Source organism: Papio anubis, chromosome 20 (genome assembly GCF_008728515.1).
Source record: "Papio anubis isolate 15944 chromosome 20, Panubis1.0, whole genome shotgun sequence".
Classification (NCBI taxonomy): Eukaryota; Metazoa; Chordata; class Mammalia; order Primates; family Cercopithecidae; genus Papio; species Papio anubis.
This window is the reverse complement of record NC_044995.1, coordinates 31,500,963-31,521,018: the sequence shown is the minus strand read 5'-3', so window position 1 is coordinate 31,521,018 and position 20,056 is coordinate 31,500,963. Positions and strand designations below refer to the sequence as shown.

At 42.7% G+C, this 20,056-nt stretch overlaps 1 protein-coding gene across 4 annotated transcripts in view; it reads left to right on the top strand.

Moving 5' to 3' along the window:
- Positions 1-8,947: 8,947 nt before the first annotated feature.
- LOC101011283 (zinc finger protein 430) overlaps positions 8,948-20,056 on the top strand; it is a 39,790-nt gene continuing 28,681 nt past the window's right edge. The window contains exons 1-2 of one of the 4 annotated variants that reach the window (XM_031660350.1): positions 8,948-9,404; positions 10,761-10,853. In XM_031660350.1, the coding sequence (XP_031516210.1) occupies positions 9,402-9,404; positions 10,761-10,853 (96 nt within the window). In that variant the 5' untranslated portion in view covers positions 8,948-9,401. The remainder of the gene's footprint in view (positions 9,405-10,760; positions 10,854-20,056) is intronic. The other 3 variants (XM_031660349.1, XM_031660348.1, XM_031660347.1) reach the window with 3 other exon arrangements.

Below are 20,056 nucleotides of genomic sequence, written 5' to 3'. Positions count from 1 at the left end.
TATAAAAATGCAAAATGCTCTGGAAACTCTCAGCAATATAGTTGAACAAGTAGAAGAAAGAAATTCAGAGCTCAAAGACAATATCTTCGAATTAACACAATCCAGCAAAGACAAAAAAAAAAAAAAAGAAAATACAAACAAAACCTTCAAGAAGTCTGGGATTATGTTAAACAACCAAACCTAAGAATAACTGGTGTCTCTGAAAAAGAAGAAAAATATGAAAGTTTGGAAAACATAATTGGACAAATAATTGAGGAAAACTTCTCTGGTTTTGCCAGAGACCTAGACACTCAAATACAAAAAGCACAAATAATACCTGGGAAAATCATCGCTGAAAGATCATCACCTAATCACATTGTCATCAGGTTATCTAACTTTAAGATGAAGGACAGAATCATATCATTCATATATATATACACACACACACACACACACACACACACACACAATGGAATACTACTCAGCCATAAAAAGGAATGAATTAACAACATTTGCAGTGACCTGGACAAGATTGGAGACTATTATTCTAAGTGAAGTAACTCAGGAATGGAAAACCAAACATCAAATGTTCTCACTGACATGTGAGAGCTAAGCTATGAGTATGCAAAGGCATAAGAATGATGCAATGGACTTTGAGGATGTTGGGGAAAGAGTGGGAGGGGGACAAGGGATAGAAGACTACAAATATGGTGCAGTGTATACTGCTTAGTTGATGGGTGTGCCAAAATCTCACAAATTACCACTAAATAGCATACTAATGTAACCAAATACCACTTGTACCCCAGTAACTTATGGGAAAAAAGAGACTTGAAAAAAAATACAAAAATTAGCCAGGCATAGTGGTGCATGCCTGTAATCCCAGCTACTTGGGAGGCTGAGGGGAGAATCACTTAAACCTGGGAGGTGGAGGTTGCAGTGAGCCAAAATTGTGCCATTGCACTCCAGCCTGAGCCATAGAGTGAGGCTCTGTCTCAAAAAATACTAGTAATCCAGGCAAAACAAAAATTAATCGTACATTATGAAAATACTCTGCCACATTTTTATACTAAATCAGCCAGTACTGAAATTTTTTAGATATGCCATTTGAATAAACTGTGTATTCCAAGTCAAATTATCTAAGATAACTTCACAGTTATCAGTGCTATGTACCTAAATTGAAGAAACAAACATGATATTTAAGAGGACATAATAAGTGTGAACTCGGAGAACCTAGACAGCAGTGACTTGTTCATTCCTGAGTTCTTAAAGCTTCCTTTATCAAAAGCACTGCATTTTATTACTCGCCACAGAAGAGATAAAAAATAGTCTAAGTTGGCGGGGCACGGTGGCTCACGCCTGTAATCCCAGCACTTTGGGAGGCCGAGGCCGGCAGATCACCTGAGGTCGGGAGTTCGAGACCAGCCTGACCAACATGGAGAAACCCCGACTCTACTAAAAATACAAAATTACCTGGGCATGGTGGCGCATGCCTGTAATCCCAGCTACTTCAGAGGCTGAGGCAGGAGAATCACTTCAACCAGACAGGCAGAGGTTGCAGTGAGCTGAGATCACACCACTGCCCAGCCTGGGCAACAAGAGTAAAACTCCATCTCAAAAAAATATATAACAATAACAATAATCTAAGTTAAATATAAATTAAATGTATGTGTGTGTGTGTGGTGACTATCCTAATTACTAAAATAGGTTAGGACCATTTTTTTTTTCTCTCAAACATATAATCTGAGAAGACAATCAAAACTTCATGTACTTTTCTGCTACCTGAGGAACTATTTAAGCATTTATACAAAAATTTTATTGAATTGTCATGTTTAATACATATTTTCTTGTAGAATGAAAGCTTTCTCATGGGAAAAGTCTGATATTATAACAGTAGCTTACAGGATATTAAAAAATATGTTTTGCTCATGGGACGCTTCTGAAAAAGTCTCCAATAATAAACATACTTACTTCAGCCGGGAGCCATGGTGGCTCACGCCTGTAATCCCAGCACTTTGGGAGACCGAGAAGGGTGTATTACGAGGTCAGGAGTTCAAGACCAGCCTGGCCAAGATGGTGAAACCCTGTCTCTACTAAAAATACACAAATTAGCCGGGCGTGGTGGCGGGTGCCTGTAATCCCAGCTACTCAGGAGGTTGAGGCAGAGAATCGCTTGAACCCAGGAGGCAAGGGCTGCAGTGAGCTTAAGAGAGGAGACCACTCCTCAAATTGTCTTATGCCCAATTCCTGCCTCCAAAGAAAGAAGAAATAAAAACTAAAAGGCAGAAACGAAATCCACAGGCAGACAGCCCAGCGCCACACCCTGGGCCTGGTAGTTAAAGATCGACCCCTGATCTAATCGGTTCTATTATCTATAGATTACAGACATTGTATAGAAATACACTGTGAAAATCCCTGTCCTGTTTTGTTCAGATCGAATTACTGGTGCATGCAGCCCCCAGTCACGTACCCTCTGCTTGCTCAATCGATCACGACCCTCTCACACGGACCCCCTTAGAGTTGTGAGCCCTTAAAAGGGACAGGAATTGCTTTCGGGGAGCTCGGTTGTATCTTGCCGAAGCTCCTGGCCGAATAAAGCCCTTCCTTCTTCTTTTTTTTTTTTTTTTTGAGTCGGAGTCTCGCTCTGTCACCCAGGCTGGAGTGTAGTGGCTAGATCTCAGCTCACTGCAAGCTCCGCCTCCCGGGTTCACGCCATTCTCCTGCCTCAGCCTCCTGAGTAGCTGGGACTACAGGCACCCGCCACCGCGCCCGGCTAATTTTTTTGTATTTTTTTGTAGAGATGGGGTTTCACTGTGTTAGCCAGGATGGTCTCCATCTCCTGACCTCGTGATCCGCCCCTCTCGGCCTCCCAAAGTGCTGGGATTACAGGCTTGAGCCACGACGCCCGGCCAGCCCTTCCTTCTTTAACTTGGTGTCTGAGGGGTTTTGTCTGAGGCTTGTCCTACTACAAGCTGAGATCGTGCCACTGCACTCCAGCCTGGGCAACAGAGTGACACTCTGTCTCAGAAAAGAAAAAAACAAACAAACAAAAAAACTATTTCACTGGAGAAGTTATCAAACTGTTAAATAAGGTATTACAGATACAATAGTATTGAGAAAATCGAACTAAATTGACAGGATTGCTTTTGTAATTGCAGATTGATGACAGTCAGATTCACTGAGAGTGAAAAACTGTGCTGGCTATTATAAAATTGTCATTGGATGGCTTATGTACCAGATAATGGAACCTCATGTGTGTTCTGTTACTGAAGTTTATATGACTAAATGCAGCAAGGCTTTAATGCATTATGGCGAAGCATATTTTCACCAGGTAAACAACGCTTTTATGGTCTACTGATTGAGGAGAGAAAAACCCTTTATAATTTTATTGAGTCTGCTTGCCATCTATACTGCAAGACTTCAGGACCCCGAACCTTGTGTTGATAACCTCACAACTGAGAAGAGGCCCTCCGAACTCTTGCAATTGTATGCCCATTGGAGATTTTTTTTTTTTTTTGAGATGCAGTCTAGCTGTGTTGGCCAGGCTGGAGTGCAGTGACTCGATCTCGGCTCACTGCAAACTCCGCCTCCTGGGTTCTGCAAGCGCGGCCTGCTGGATTCACGCCATTCTCCTGCCTCAGCCTCACTAGTAGCTGGGGCTACAGGCGCCCACCACGACGCCCGGCTAATTGTTTTGTATTTTTAGTATAAACGGTGTTTCACCGTGTTAGCCAGGATGGTCTCGATCTTCTGACCTCATGATCCAGCCACTCGGTCTCCCAAAGTGCTGGGATTACAAGCATGAGCCACCGCGCCCGGCCAGAGATCTTAAGGTTAAGTTACACAGGGGGAAGTTTCTCTTGAAAAGCAGATGGCAGCATTGATGTAGATCGCTTTCTTCACAAGATGAAAAATCAAGACATCTCTGCTATCATGACATTCTTAGATTACTGTTTTTTTCTTATGGGTCTGCAAACAACGGAAATAAAAAGGGGCCTCTTGTGTGCACTCATGGGGTACAATTTTTATATGTAGATTTTGCAGCCTACATTATATATGAACCAACTTATTCCTTCATCAGTAAAAGATGAAGGGCCAATGAGGGTGAGAAATTTTAATGGGACATATGTTGCCTCATAATATCAGAAACAGAATATTGTTTCATTGCCGTTAACCTAATTCATAAGTTAAAGAGAACTTATTCAGAATAGATTATAGAGCATTGCCAGGAGACCATTACTCTTCTGAATGACTATCATTTGTTAGGTCTTTTTGTTCCCCATGGTTTAGAGTAAATGAGGCAGTGGTTAGAAATTTATTCCCCATAATAGGGCTTTATAGCATATTCTATTGTAAAGGCCACGGTTACACAATAGACTTTAATTTTTCTTACTAAAGTTGTGCGAAATAATAGAATTTCTCTAGATTAGTTACTGGATGAACAGAGAAGTATCTGTGCAGTTGCTAAAACTTGTAGTTGCACATGGAAAAATACATCGGGTATTACAGAGATTCAGTTGTAGGAGATTAATAAATAGGCTGCTTGGTTGAAATGAGGAGACCATTAATTTAGCTAATTATTTGATCTATTTAATGTTAGATGGTGGGGTTCATGAGACCCTGGCTAAAAAGCATACTTGAGGCCAGGCATGGTGGCTTACGCCTGTAATCCTAGCACTTTGGGAAGCCGAGGTGGGCAGATCACGAGGTCAACAGTTCGAGACCATCCTGGCCAACATGGTGAAACCCCCTCTCTCCTGAAAATACAAAAATTAGCTGGGCATGGTGGTTCTCGCGCCTGTAGTCCCAGCTACTCGGGAGGCCAAGGCAGGAGAATCGCTTGAACCAGGAGGCGGAGGTGGAGGTTGCAGTGAGCCGAGCTCGTGCCACTGCATTCCAGCTCTGCAAAAGAGCGAGATTCCGTTTCTTAAAAAAAAAAAAAGCATACTTGAAACTCTTGTTATCATCCTTCTTATAGTCAAAATAGTAGTCTCCCTACTGCAGTGTATTCTCTCAAAAGTTATAAATGTTTGCATGCAGTTATCTCTAGAATGTCAAATGGTCTCTCTTTAACTGCAATCACAAAAACTCAAATGCATATGTGACCATGAGGACACCATAACCTATGAATGACCTGATAGGGACAAAAACTAAAAATAATGGAAACTGAGAGTGGCATTAAGACACTGAGTTTTGGTCATACTCTTGCCTATGTGAGAACTTAACCAAAAGGGGGGAATTTTATAAGCAAAATTATTAAAGGCCATCATTCTGGACTGAGCTTGTGCGTTAGGCCCAAAGAGACTAAACCAAACCAAATGGAGTCACTCATGTTAATGTGACATAATCAAGCTGAAAATGTAAGGAAATAGGTAGATCCTAAAACAGGCCAGGTTTGGTTGTTCTTTTGAAAACAGCAGATTTCAACACAAGGAGGTCACCTCTACTGTAACCCTTAAAAAAATAATAATAACCTGAAGTCCTTGTTTCCACTTTACAAAAGCTACAGTTCGGCTATTTCACAGTGGGATTTGAGAATAAAGAAGTACGTTTTTGATGGTGACAGAATAATGTCAATGTCTAAAGTTCTGGTCTCTCTCTCAAAATTGAGAAGATAATCAAAAGGGAGAGATTGTTAAATTAATTATCCCTAAAGCTGCTCCCTTTTCTGTTTAACTTTGGTCACTAGGATTTTTTAAACATAGTAAACTGAAACCTAACTGGATATATACATAGACTGTATTCCATTATTGTACCAAAAATTGTGTTTTTGCCAATAGAAGGACATCAAGTGTTCAAATTATGTTTAAGGCAAATCCCAACCTGTAATCAATCTGGCTGTTTCTGTACCTCACTTCCATTTTCTGTATGTCACTTTGCTTTTTTCGTCTACAAATCTGTTCTCATCATGTGGCTTTGCTAGAGTCTCTCTGAGCCTACTCTGAATCCACCGGCTGCCCGATTTGCAAATCATTCTATGCTCTATTAAACTCTGTTAAATTTAATTTATGTAAAGTTTTAAAGTTTTTCTCTTTTAAAAGTTTTCAAATGTTTTCTTTTCTCTCTCTCTTTTTTTTTCTTTTTTTTTTTTTTTTCTTGAGACGGAGTTTTGCTCTTGTTGCCCAGGCTGGAGTGCAGTGGCACGATCTCGGCTCACTGCAACCTCAGCCTCCCAGGTTCAAGCGATTCTCCTGCCTCAGCCTCCCAGGTAGCTGGGATTACAGATATGTGCCATCATGCCTGGCTAATTTTGTATTTTTAGTAGAGACAGGGTTTCCCCATGTTGGTCAGGCTGATCTCGAACTCCTGACCTCAGGTGATCCACCCACCTCAGCCTCCCAAAGTGCTGGGATTACAGGTGTGAGGCACCGCACAGCCTAGTTTTCAAATATTTTCTTTTTTTTCTTTTTTCTTTTTTTTTTTTTTTGAGATGGAGTCTTGCTCTGTTACCCAGGCTGGAGTGCAGTGGTGTGATCTCGGCTCACTGTAAGCTGCGCCTCCTGGGTTCATGCCATTCTCCTGCCTCAGCCTCCCAAGTAGCTGGGACTACAGGCACCCGCCACCATGCCCGGCTAATTTTTTCTATTTTTAGTAGAGACAGCTTTTCACCATGTTAGCCAGGATAGTCTTGATCTCCTGACCTCGTGATCTGCCCGTCTCGGCCTCCCAAAGTGCTGGGATTACAGGTGTGAGCCACAGTGCCCGGCTCAAATATTTTCTATGATAAAAATAAATAATGTGCTGTTGGACTTTGATTTTCTAAACTCATCCCTCAGCTATTTCCTCAAATTATTCTGTCTTCAAAATGCTTATCCAATTTTTATTTTATTTATTTATTTATTTTTTTGAGACAGAGTCTCATTTTACCACCCAGTGTGGATAGCAGTGGTGCAGCCAATCATGGCTTACTGCAGCCTTGACCTTCCAGGCTCAAGCAGTCCTCCTGCCTCTGCCACCTAAGTATTGGGACTACAGGCATGCACCACCATGGCTGGCTAATTTTTTTCATTTTTTTTCATGGAAACAAAATCTTATTATGTTGCCCAGGCTGCACTGGAACTCCCGAGTTCAAATTCTCCCATCTGAGCCACCCAAAGTGCTAGGAATACAGGTCTGAGCCACCGTGTTTGCAAAATGGTAGCAATTTTTCATCCCTCCTGTATCCATGCCCAATGCCAGATGCTTTCACAGTTGTTTCCATCAAGATTCAGAATCTGTTTTCCAAACCCTAGATCAGCCTGGCCTTATTTGCTTAGGGCAGTAGAAACCTGTGAACATGGCAATGGGCTAGTTTGGGGCCTAGGCTCAAATGGTCTTGAATGCTTCTGTTTTTCTTTTAGAATGTTGACATCGCCTTGGAAAAAATCCCATGTTGGCCAGCTGGAAAATAAGATATCATGGGGAGGAGAAGCAAGGTGTCCCTGTTGACAACCCCACAAGCAGAGCATCACCCCCAGAAGCACAGCTGCCTAGTCAACAAGCAGCTGACGACACATGTCTGAAGGAGCTCAGCTGAAACCAGAAGAATGGCCCCACTGAGCCCAGCCTAAATGGCTGACCATCTCAATTATGAACTAATAAGTTTTGGATGATTTGTTATGCTGCAATAGCTGACTAATACATGCACTCACTGCAGATAGGATGCCAGGATTCAATGACAGGTTGATTACTAGTTACCTTCTAACAGTGGGCACCCTATAGGTACTGATTTTTTCCCCTGATTTAAAGTTGGGTGACTTGAAAGAGAATGTTGGGTAATGCAGAAATACAGGTAGACATGTATGCATGTGATTGGTGCTTATACCCACACACCCTCCACACCACAGGAAAAAAACAGATAACCATAGTCTGACAATTAGGGCCAAGGCCAAATAGCAAAATAAGCTTGCTTTTAATCTATCTTCTCCATATCTAAGCATTGGAGGTCAAGAGTGTGGACAGAATTGAAGACACAGAGTTTTTTTATCCTGTGACCCCAACATCCTTTGTTCACTGTCTAATCTCTGGAAGAAAAGTGGACAACAGGTGGCCAGCAGTGGTCTACGTGTAGTTATTTTATTCCTGCTGCCACCTGCTCTTTTGATGGCCACTATCTGTTCCACCCTTAGAACTGAAGAAAGATGTTGGTAGGGAGAGGCTCTGCCTTCACTTCTGGCAGAAAAGGAATGTTCAGTTCATTCACCCCCCTGACATCAGAGCTGCACTTCAATGTGGCAGCGATTGGCCATGTGTGCCTCCTGAGTGACTGGAATGTGGCTGGTCTGAACTGTGATGTGCTAGAAAGGTAATATACAGAGTTAGTTTCAAATGTTTATATACATTATTAATAATTACACATTCCTCACACATTACAATGATAATATTATGGACACATTCCTCACACATACAATGATAATATTATGGACAGTTAATTAAATTGTTACAATTGATTCAACATGTTCCTTGTTTCTTTTTCAAGTTCGTCTTCCAGAAAATTTAAGATTCACATGTGGCCCACATTTTATTTCGGAAGATTACCTCCTTTTTTAAAATCTCAGGCTGCCTGTTCAAAGGACCGGAGCCAGGAAGGTCATAAAATCTGAAATTTTAAAATAATTATTGTTACATTCTTTTCATTTTTGAATAGCCACTATATATATATATGTGTGTGTGTGTATACGTGTGTGTGTGTGTGTGTATATATATATATATGTGGTTTTTTTTTTTTTTTTTTTTACACAGAGCTTTGCTCTTGTTGCCCAGGCTGGAGTGCAATGGCACAATCTCGACTCACCGCAACCTCCGCCTCCCAGGTTCAAGCGGTTCTCCTGCCTCAGCCTCCCGAGTACCTGGAATAATAGGCATGGGCCACCACGCCCGCCTAATTTTGTATTTTTTGTAAGGACTGGGTTTCTCCATGTTGGTCAGGCTGGTCTCCAACTCCCGACCTCAGGTGATCTGCCCCCCTAGGCCTTCGAAAGTGTTGGGATTACCGGCGTGAGCCACCGCGCCCGGCCCCATATATTATTTATAAGTGCATATGACCTTATACACAAGGTTAAATGCAAATAACCTCTGCGGTGGGCCTGGCTCAGCTCGGCGAGGAAGCCCTGTCAGAGAAGGATGCAGCCTAGGCTGTCACTCTTCATTCAGCCCGGCATCTCATCACATCTTCCAGTCAATCAGGACCTGAGGGGGCGGGTATTTAAATGTTATCCAATCAGAGGCGCCGGGCTGGGAACCGTCCAATCAGGCACGCAGGTGAAGCCGACAGGGCGGCTTCCGGGTTTGGCGGGGCCTTTGTCTCTTGCTGTGGCCTGAGCTCCAGGTCTCGCCTTCACTGCTCTGTGTCCTCTCCTCCTAGAGGTCCAGGTTCTGTGGCCCTGTGACCTGCAGGTATTGGGAGAGCTACAACTAAGACGCCAGGAGCACCTGGAAGCCTAGAAATGGTGAGAGTGCCGGGTGGGACATTCCGAGAGGGGAGGGGCTGGTTGGAACCGGTGGAACGTGGCTGTGGCGGGACTCAGGCCTCTCCTCAGTCAGCTCCACAATCTGCGCCCCGAGTTCTCTTGCCCAGCTCGGCGTCAGTACCTATCAGCCATAAGATGGCGGCTGCGCTGACAGCCGGGCCCCCGCACGTCCTGTCTCTTCCTTGCGCAGTGACTGTGCCCTGGCCTTGAGCCCTCTCTGGGCAGCTCTGCTTCCGCAGCGCGGCGTCTTTCCCAGACTGTGCGGGGACCACGGGAGGAGCCTCACTGGAGAATCCTGACTTGGGGTGCGAGTTCATGAATGGAAAGAACTTTGGTCCTGGGTTCCTAGTTCCTCTTTTCTCCTATTAAAAATGTACAGGCCGGGCGGGGTGGCTCACGCCTGTAATCCCAGCACTTTGGGAGGCCGAGGCGGTCGCATCAGGAAGTCAGGAGTTCAAGACCAGCCTGGCCAGCACAGTGAAACCCCGTCTTTACTAAAAATACAAAAATTTGCCGGGCATGGTGGCACACGCCTATAGTCCCAGCTGCTTGGGAGGCTGAGGCAGGAGAATCACTTGAACCTGGGAGATGGAGGTTGCAGTGAGCCGAGATCGCGCCACTGCACTCCAGCCTGTGTAATGCAGCCTGTGTAACACGGAGCAAGGGGGGGGGGGGGGGGGAATTGCGCAGAAGTCACCGCAAGAATATTTAAGAAATTAATCAAAGAGTGATTCAAAAACTGTATAGCACCCAGCTATGGTTTGTAATTTGTTTTTCATGGTGGGGCTTGAAGGAAAGACTTTTATAAGGTGCGTGATGAAGAAAGCCAAATTCAGTAATTGGTTAGGTACAGTTGTGTAGTTTCTCAGTTTGTACAATAAAGGTGAAAATTTTCTGGTTATGTAATCGGAGCTTAATTTGCAGTATATAGTTGGTTAAGCCTGATTTTTATGTCTTTCAATGTAGTAATTTTCAAAACGATGCTCTTGAGTTAGATTTTTTTTTTTTTTTTGAGATGGAGTCTCGCTCTAGTCGCCCAGGCTGGAGGAGTGTACTGGCACAATCTCGGCTCACTACAACTTCTGCCGCTGCCCGTGTTCAAGCTTCTCCTGCCTCAGCCTCTTGAGTAGCTAGGATTACAGGATTGTCTCAGGATGTTTTGGGGTCAAGGTTTTCCTTTGGAAACTTTATGGGGTGATGTGTCCTCAGCCACCCTTCAGTTTTTTCCGGGTCCTGAGTTTCAGTACTGTCTGGAGATAAACCAAGATATCTGCCGTGGTTATGTCAGCTAGAGTGTCTAGTGGATATCAGCTTCTGGTGTATTTTCTCCCATAGGAGAACCTGAAGTCTGGAGTGTATCCTCTCAAGGAAGCAAATGGATGCCCTGGGGCTGAGAGGAATCTTCTGGTGTACTCTTTTTATGAAAAGGTAACCCCTTGAGATGGTAAAATTGTCTTCACCCAACCCAGCTTTCATTTCTTGGAGACACATTGCTGGTCAACCAATCAGATTCTGGTATTGAGGGGAAAACAAATAATTTTTGCCCCTGGATTCTCTAAGGGGGCAGAAAAATAGTGAAATAAATATAGTGAAAGTGAAATAGTGGAAAAAAGTGGAACATTTGTGACAGAAAAAATAGTATCACAAAAGGAAAAAGAAAAACACTCACCCCAGTGAGATGGTGTAAGAACTTGCAAACTTAAATGCCCATAGGGCAGTCACTGGGGCATAGTGTGGTGTCTCCTGAATGGGTGGTTCTTGAACACATAAGTGAGCAGGAGTGGGTGGAAGACTCTCAAGTGATTGAGTGGCCTGACTTGAAACATGAGTCAGACACATCTGTTTTTAATCAGCACTGCTACTCCCTGGGTTTGTCACCTTGAAAAGATTTGTTCACTTATTTTAACCTCAGTTTTTTTAGTTGTAAATTGTATTATATTAGTAGGGCTTGAAAGGTAGGAAAATATTTACCAAAGGCATAAAAGTGGTGGGTTTAAGAAAAAAATGGTATCTAATAATATATTTCATTCATTAAAAATTCTCTATTCCCTTTTTTTTTCCCCCAGGTGAGTTTCGAAATTTTCTCAGGTGTGTTTTTTATGGCTGGGTGATTTCAAACAGAATTCTAAGGCTCAGCTTTTAGAATGCTACCAAGGAAATGAGTAGGGAAAATCTCTATTCAATTTTTTTTATTTGTAGAAAATAAATGCATTTCTATAAGAAAATGTGGTAGATAATTGGTGAGTTACATAGATGCATGAAAATATCATTTCCTCTTTTTGCAGGGTAAATTTGTGACAGTGAATATCTCTGTTCAAACCCTTTTATCTTGATTTCCGAGTTTCATGCTAAATTTTATGAGATGAAACTTGGTACCACCTAGAAGTTTTCCCATATGACTAATTGTTTACTAAATGATTCTTAATGGAATTAATAAAATAATGCATATATGAAAGAAATAGATACTTTTGCTTTTTTTTATTGAGGTATAAATTGCAGACACCTTAAAATTTCCTTCCCGTATATGAACACTGTGTTTGACTAATTTTGCTAGCTTTTTTCAAACACATATTTTCAAAAACCAAGTGAATAAGTCTAACATAGAAATTAAAGCTTGAGCCCAGTGACTCAGAGCTAAGGCTAATATTGAGCCTGCAAAAGGAGTTTATTACAGGCTCAGTTAGTTTTTTTCTGGGGAGCCTCCCCTGCAGATGTCCCAGCCTGCTCACTCTACCTGAGGAAGAAGCTTTTCTGCTGAGAGAGGCTACAGAGTCCTGGAAAGGTGGGGACCCACAGGCAGATGCAGTTAAGGTTAAGATGGTAGGGGTTTGGGAGGGTATTACTGATGATAAAGTTGTTATTGTTTGAAGGCAGTTTCTAGACTTTGTAATATATAACAAAGTTAGATTTATGTTAAAAATTTGAATTCCAAAGTACTATTGCAACAGGAAGAAATACCAAGTGTAAGAACTTTAAGGATTGCAAAGTTTAGGCAGACAAGGGCTTTCTTTCCTGGGGAGGAGCAAACAAAATTAGAAAGAAGTTGGGGCCGGGCGCGGTGGCTCAAGCCTGTAATCCCAGCACTTTGGGAGGCCGAGACGGGTGGATCACGAGGTCAGGAGATCGAGACCATCCTGGCTAACACGGTGAAACACCGTCTCTACTAAGAAATACAAAAAACTAGCCGGGCGAGGTGGCGGGCGCCTGTAGTCCCAGCTACTGGGGAGGCTGAGGCCGGAGAATGGCGTGAACCCGGGAGGCGGAGCTTGCAGTGAGCTGAGATCCGGCCACTGCACTCCAGCCTGGGCTGCAGAGCCAGACTCCCTCTCAAAAAAAAAAAAAAAAAAAAAAGAAGTTGGAGGGGACTGGCAAATGAAGGGTGAAATAATCAGATTTTAGATCAGAGAATGTTTTACCCTGAAGTCAGCATGTTCTTGGGAGGGACATAAAATGGAGTTGTATATTGGCTCAGATTGAGGGTAGCTCCAAATTCAGGAGCCTGTGAAAAATTTTATTTAGACCACTGAAGACAAATTCAGCTGATTTTTTTTTTTTTAATGAGAAAAAGAAAATGTGCAGAGTTCTTATCAGAAAGGGGTCACAATCCAAACCCCAAGAGAGGGTTCTTGGATTTTGCTCAAGAAAGAATTCAGGGTAAGTCTATAAAGTAAAAGCAAGTTTATTAGGAAACAGAGGGAATAAAAGAATGGCTTACTCCATAGGCAGAGCAGCCCTGAGGGCTGCTAGTTGCCCATTTTTGTGTTTATTTCTTGATTATATGCTAAACAAGGGGTGGATTATTTTTGCCTTCCCAATTAGACAATGTAAAGTAATTTCCTGATGTTTCCATGATGTCTCCATGGCATTTGTAAACTGTCATGGCATTGGTGGGAGTGTAGCAGTGAGGACGACCGGAGGTCACTCTCATCCCATCTTGGTTCTGATGGGTTTTATCCACTTTCTTTACTGCAACCTATTTTATCACCCAGGTCTTTATAACCTGTATCTTGTGCTGAACTCTTATCCTGTGACTTAGAATGCCTCACCATCTGGGAGTACAGCCCTGTAGGTCTCAGCCTCATTTTACCCAGCCCCTGTTCAAAATGGATTTGCCCTGATTCATTTAAAATGATATGCCTCTGACATTTCTCCTTTTTTTTTTTTTTTTGAATCTGAGATGGAGTCTCACTCTGTTGCCCAGGCTGGAGTGCAATGGCATCGTCTCGGCTCACTGCAACCTCCACCTACCGGGTTCAAGTATTTCTCCTGCCTCAGCCTCCCCAGTAGCTGGGATTATAGGCGCCTGCCACCATGCCCGGCTAATTTTTGTACTTTTTTTTTTTTTAGTCCAATCAGTTTACTCTGCTTTCTCCATCTCCTCCTCCCATTAGTCAGCCATTGGAACTGGGAAACCTCCTACTTTCCCCCTCTTTGCATTCTTTCCACAATTCATCTTGTCTTTCTGCAGCCATATCTTCTTAATAGACTGAAGATTCTATCATTGAGAATAGAGTGATCCCGAGGTCAGGAGATCAAGACCATCCTGGCGAACACGGTGAAACCCCGTCTCTACTAAAAAATACAAAAAACTAGCCGGGCGAGATGGCGGGCGCCTGTAGTCCCAGCTACTCGGGAGGCTGAGGCAGGAGAATGGCGTGAACCCGGGAGGCGGAGCTTGCAGTGAGCTGAGATCCGGCCACTGCACTCCAGCCTGGGCGGCAGAGCGAGACTCCGTCTCAAAAAAAAAAAAAAAAGAGAATAGAGTGATCCATAAACCTGGTCATCGCACTTTTTATGACACAGTGATGTGGGCCCCAGATCCATGGCATGGTTTTCTCTGGATGCACTCCTGGATCTAATTTTTGTATTTTTAGTAGAGACAGAGTTTTGCCATGTTGACCAGGATGGTCTCCATCTCTTGACCCCGTGATCCACCTGCCTCAGCCTCCCAAAGTGCTGGGATTACAGGCATGAGCCACCACACCTGGCCGTAATCTCTGACTTCTTTTTTTTTTTTTCTTGGGACGGAGTCTCACTCTGTTGCCCCAGCTGGAGTTCAATGGCTCGATCTCAGTTCACTGCAACCTCTGCTTCCCGGGTTCAAGTGATTCTCCTGCCTCAGCCTTCTGAGTAGCTGGGATTACAGGCACACACCCCTGCACCCGGCCAATTTTTGTATTTTTAGTAGAGATGGAGTTTCACCATGTTGGTCAGGCTGGTCTCAAACTCCTGACCTCGTGATCTGCCTGCCCCCGCCTTCCAAAGTGCTGGGGTTACAGGCGTGAGCCACCGACCCTGGTCAATCTCTGACTTCTTTAAGCAATGTTTTGTGATTCTTGTCATAGGGATCTTTTACCATTCTGATTAGCTGTATTCGTAGATATTCTATTCTTTTTGTGGCAGTTGTGAATGGGATAATGTTTTTGATTTGGCTTTTGGCTTGGATGTTTTGATGTACAGAGATTCTACTGATTTTTGTACATGTATTTAATATCCTGAAACTTGGCTAAAGTTGTTTATCAGTTTAAAGAGCTTTCCTGCTGAGACTATAGGGTTTTGAAGATATAGAATCATGTCATCTGCACACAGGGATAGTTAGACTTCCTTTCTTCCTGTTTGGATGCCTTTTCTTTTCTATTTTTTTTTTTTTTTTTGAGACAGAGTCCTGCTCTCACCACCCTGGAGTGCAGTGGCATGATCTCGGCTCACTGCAACCACTGCCTCCCACCTGGGTTCAAGCGATTCTCCTGCCTCAACCTCCCGAGTATCTGGGACTACAAGCGCACGCCACCATGCCTAGCTAATTTTTGTATTTGTAGTAGAGACGAGGTTTCACCATGTTGGCCAGGATGGTCTCGATCTCTTGACCTTGTGATCCGCCCACCTCGGCCTCCCAAAGTGCTGAGATTACAGGTGTGAGCCACCATGCCCGGCGAATGCCTTTTATTTTCATCTCTTCTCTGATGACTCTGGCCAGGATTTCCAATTTTATGTTGAATAGGAGTTTTGAGAGAAGGCATCCTTATCTTGTGCCAGTTTTCAAGGAGGAATGCTTCCAGCTTGTGTCCAGTCAGTATGTTGGCTGTAAGTTTGTCATAGATATCTCATTATTTTGAAGTATGTACCTTCAATGTCTGGTTTGTTGAGGGTTTTAAACATGAAAAATGTTAAATTATATTGAAAGTGTTTTTAGCATCTATTGAGATCATCTTTTGGTATTTGTTATTAGTTCTCTTTGTGTGAGGAATAACATTTATTGATTGTATGTTGAACCAGCTTGCATCCCAGAGATGCAGCCTACTTGATTATAGTGGATTAGCTTTTTGATGTTCATCTGAATTCAGTTTGCCAGTATTTTGTTGAGGATATTTTCATCAATGTTCATCAAGGATCTCGGCTCACTGCAAGCTCCGCCTCCCGGGTTTACGCCATTCTCCTGCCTCAGCCTCCGGAGTAGCTGGGACTACAGGCGCCCGCCACCTCGCCCGGCTAGTTTTTTTGTATTTTTTTAATAGAGACGAGGTTTCACCGTGTTAGCCAGGATGGTCTCGATCTCCTGACCTCGTGATCCGCCCGTCTCGGCCTCCCAAAGTGCTGGGATTACAGGCTTGAGCCACCGCGCCTGGCCCTGGCCTGAAGTTTTCTCTCTTTTGTTTGGTCTCTGCCAGGTTTTGATATCAGAATGATGTTATTCTTACATATAATGAGTTGAAAAGGAGTCCTTTTCAATATTTTGAAATATTTTTAGTAGAAGTGGTACTAGCTCTTTTTTATACAACTGGTAGACTTCAGCTAGGAATTTGTCTGGTTCTTGGTTTTTTTTTTTTTTTTTTTTTTTTGTTAGTAGGCTATTTATTACTAATTCAATTTTGGAGCTTGTTGTTGGTCTATTCAGGGATTCAGTTTCTTATTTGTTCAGTCTTTGGAAAATGTGTCTTTGCTCCCAGGTTACTATTCTCATGCTTGGCCCAAATAAACTCTCTTATATTCATGTTGCCTCCGCTTTTTCCTTTTAGATAGTCATATTACGTAGAATGAGCTAGAGCAGCCTCTATGAGGGGATCTCTCCTTTGATTGTACTCCACTTGCTGTAACACCCAAGAATGCAGAGTATGGTTGATCCTACCTAGAATCTGCACATAAGGTCTGGCCTCTTTCTGGGATTTACAGGACAGGGTCAGACTTTAGATTGAGAATGTACAGAAAACCAACAGGAGGCATTTTCTCCATTGTGAGTTGTCAACATAGACATCTTAAAGCCCCCTTTGAGAGTGTGGTTCTTAAAACTTTTCAGATCTTGTTCAGTGATTTACCACAGTCCTGCGAGAGGCTCCAGATATAAATAGAATCTGATGACAGAATCAGCATTTTAAGAGTGAGATATCAAAGTCATAATGTATCCATAGCCATGACCACAACTATACCTACCTATAAAATATGATACTGGAGTACAGTATTCTTGTCCTTCCCCTTACCCAAAAGCTAGCAAATTGGGACAAGTGATTAGGTTCTGAAACTCCACCAGGCCATTTTCTATTTAGAATCAGCCTGAATCTCTCCAGCCTGGATTATCATTGGGCCATCAGCCAGGGTCACTAAGAAACCTCTGACAATCACCTAGGCGTCTTTGAGACATTTGAGGATGTCTAGGGCAGAATTGTGTCAGGCTGACAAGAGTGGTTAATTCTGCTTCTGGCTTAGTGTAAGAAAAATGAGTCATTCTGTGTGTGTGTGTGTGTGTGTGTGTGTGTGTGTTTTGTTTTTTTCTTCTTTTTTTCTTTTTTTTAGATGGAGTATTGCTCTGTTGCCTAGGCTGGAGTGCAGTGGTGTGATCTCAGCTTACTGCAGCATCTGCCTCCTGGGTTCAAGTGACTCTTCTGCCTCAGCCCCCCAAATAGCTGGGAATACAGGCACTTGCCACCACACATGGCTAATTTTTGCATTTTTAGTAGAGACAGGGTTTCATCATATTGCACAGGCTGGTCTTGAACTCCTGACCTTGTGATCTCCCTGCCTCAGCCTCACAAAGTGCTGGGATCACAGGCGTAAGCCACCACACCCGGCAATTCTGTGTTTTTTTCTCCCCTCATACAAGAGATGACTTTGGTTGGTCCCCAGATGAGAGTTTCTCAAGTTTCCGGGTACTTGGATGAAAGCAATAGGTCTGGTGACTCAAACAGATAAAGTAATTGTTTTCATTTTATGTGGCCATTCAAAAAACAGATGAAGCAGTCATGGTCCCTACTATCCAGAAACATTTTGTCTAGACTAACAACTGGATACATGTGTAAATTAAGCATTATATGGTTGATACAATGAATAGATGTGTCCAAAAGAAATTTGGGCCACTCTTTTATATTGTTACTTCTGATATCATCACCTGAAGGGATATTTATGGAGTGAAGATTTGTTATTATTTGTGTTTTTTTTTACTTTGCTAAGAATATGTATTTATCTTCTAATATAATTATTCTAAAGAACTTTAAGAAATTTGTTTAAATTGCTTATTAGTATATGTTATAAAATTGACAGGGCAGTGGCAAAAATAGATTAAAGTTACATAAGCTCTGGGATTTAAGATTCTCGTAGGTAAGCTTAGGAAAAACAGAACTGGAAATACCTTGGTGGCAGAGAGAACAGAATTCTACATAGGGTCCTTTCCCTGCCCAAATTCTGTTCAGATTCATCCTTTGTGGTGGCCTTATTTATGTCTGGCCCCACTCCAGAGCCTTGCCTCACAAAACTGATTTATAAAAATCAGAGTTTTGGCCGGGTGTGGTGACTCACACCTGTAATCCCAGCACTTTGGGAGGCCGAGGCAGGCAGATCACGAGGTCGGGTGTTCGAGACCAGCCTGACTAACATGGTGAAACTTCGTCTCTACTAAAAATACAAAACTTAGCTGGGCGTGGTGGCACATGCCTGTAATACCAGCTGCTCAGGAGGCTGAGGCAGGAGAATCACTTGAACCCGGGAGGCGGAGGTTGCAGTGAGCCAAGATTGTGCCACTGTACTCCAGCCTGGCGACAGAGCGAGACTCTGTCAAAAAAAAAAAAAAAAAAAAAAAAGATTGGAGTTGTGTCTGGTGAATCTTGCTGCCTTTCTAGAGCTGGTGCTCACAATTTTCTGAAACCCAAAAACAGGTAAATGAGAGAAATAAACTATTTATTTTAGGATCTTATTTTTTTAATTTTATATTAAAACCAGTGCTTACAGAAGCATTCCGTTTAGCGACTTGTTTTCTATTTCTGCCAGTGTAGCTGTTGCTCCACAAGCCACAAACAAGAAAATATATACACAATAAAAATTTCTTTAAACTACATTAAACTTTTTCTATGTTCTTCTCATCTGCCTATATTTAGCTTTTATTCTATACATTTAAAACAAAATCCATGACAGAGAAACAGAGGAAGAAATAAAAATGCTGAACCCTTTATCTAGTCCTGGGAATTATTGAACACTTTAACTTTCAGGGTGTTATTAGGATTAAATCACATAATGTGTTATGCCCAGCACAGTGCTCTGTAACATACTCTTAAGCCCATAGTACCTGTTTAATAAACATTGCATTAGTATGTGTGTACATGTTATTTTCCAAAGGCAGATTTATTCAGACATTGCTGCCTTCTGTTTGTTCTGTAAACTTTAAACAGCCAGCAAAGAATATAAAACTTTAAGATGGAGATTGGTTTTATTTGTACCAGAAGTATTTGTGTTGTGACGAGTGCTGAGTGTAAGGGACTCTGTGCTATGTCTGCTTCTCTAACTAATGCTAATAATGAGCCCAGTGGGAACAACATCAGCATTGACAGGGAACTCGTTTGAAACACCCATTCATGGACCCTTTTCAGACTTGCATAGTCACATTACATAGAGTGGGGCCAAAATTACCAAGCGAGTTTTAAGCTCTTTAAAGTTTGAGAGGCAATGCTTAGCTAAGTGGTTATCAGCCTCGTCTTTTTGTTTGTTTGTTTGTTTTGTTTTTGTTTTTGAGACAGGATCTCACTCTCACCCAGTCTGGAGTGCAATGGCATAATCTCGGCTCACTGCAACCTCCGCCTCCCGGGTTCAAGTCATTCTCATGCCTCAGCCTCCTGAGTAGCTGGGATTACAGGCACCCGCCATCATTGCTGGCTAATTTTTTGTTTTTAGTAGAGATGAGGTTACATCATGTGGGCCAGGCTGATCTTGAACTCCTGACCTCAGGTGATCCGTGTGCCTTGGCCTCCCAAAGTGCCGGGATTACTGGTGTGAGTCACTGCACCTGGCCTCTGCCCAGTCTTCTAATTAGGATTACATGGCAGAAATCTCTGTACTTATGCCCTTTCCACGGATTTTGTTTATTGTTGTGGGTGGAAGCATCCATGTTGTTTTAATGAAGTGCCTCATGTGACTCTAAGGTGAGGCTAGAATCAAGTATGAGGACTTCAATATACATTCATGAGAGCTAAGTGCCACCTTTGCACTAAAGGGTGGTCACAGAGCTTGTTCTGTTTGGGTTTGGTAGGAACAGGGGAGTGTAGCTCATATTTCCATTACTGTAGCAGAAATTGCTGGTGTCTGTGGCAGGGGAGGGCACCGGAGGACAGGAAAAGAGAAACATACTTTTATATTCATAGAGCACCTCATTG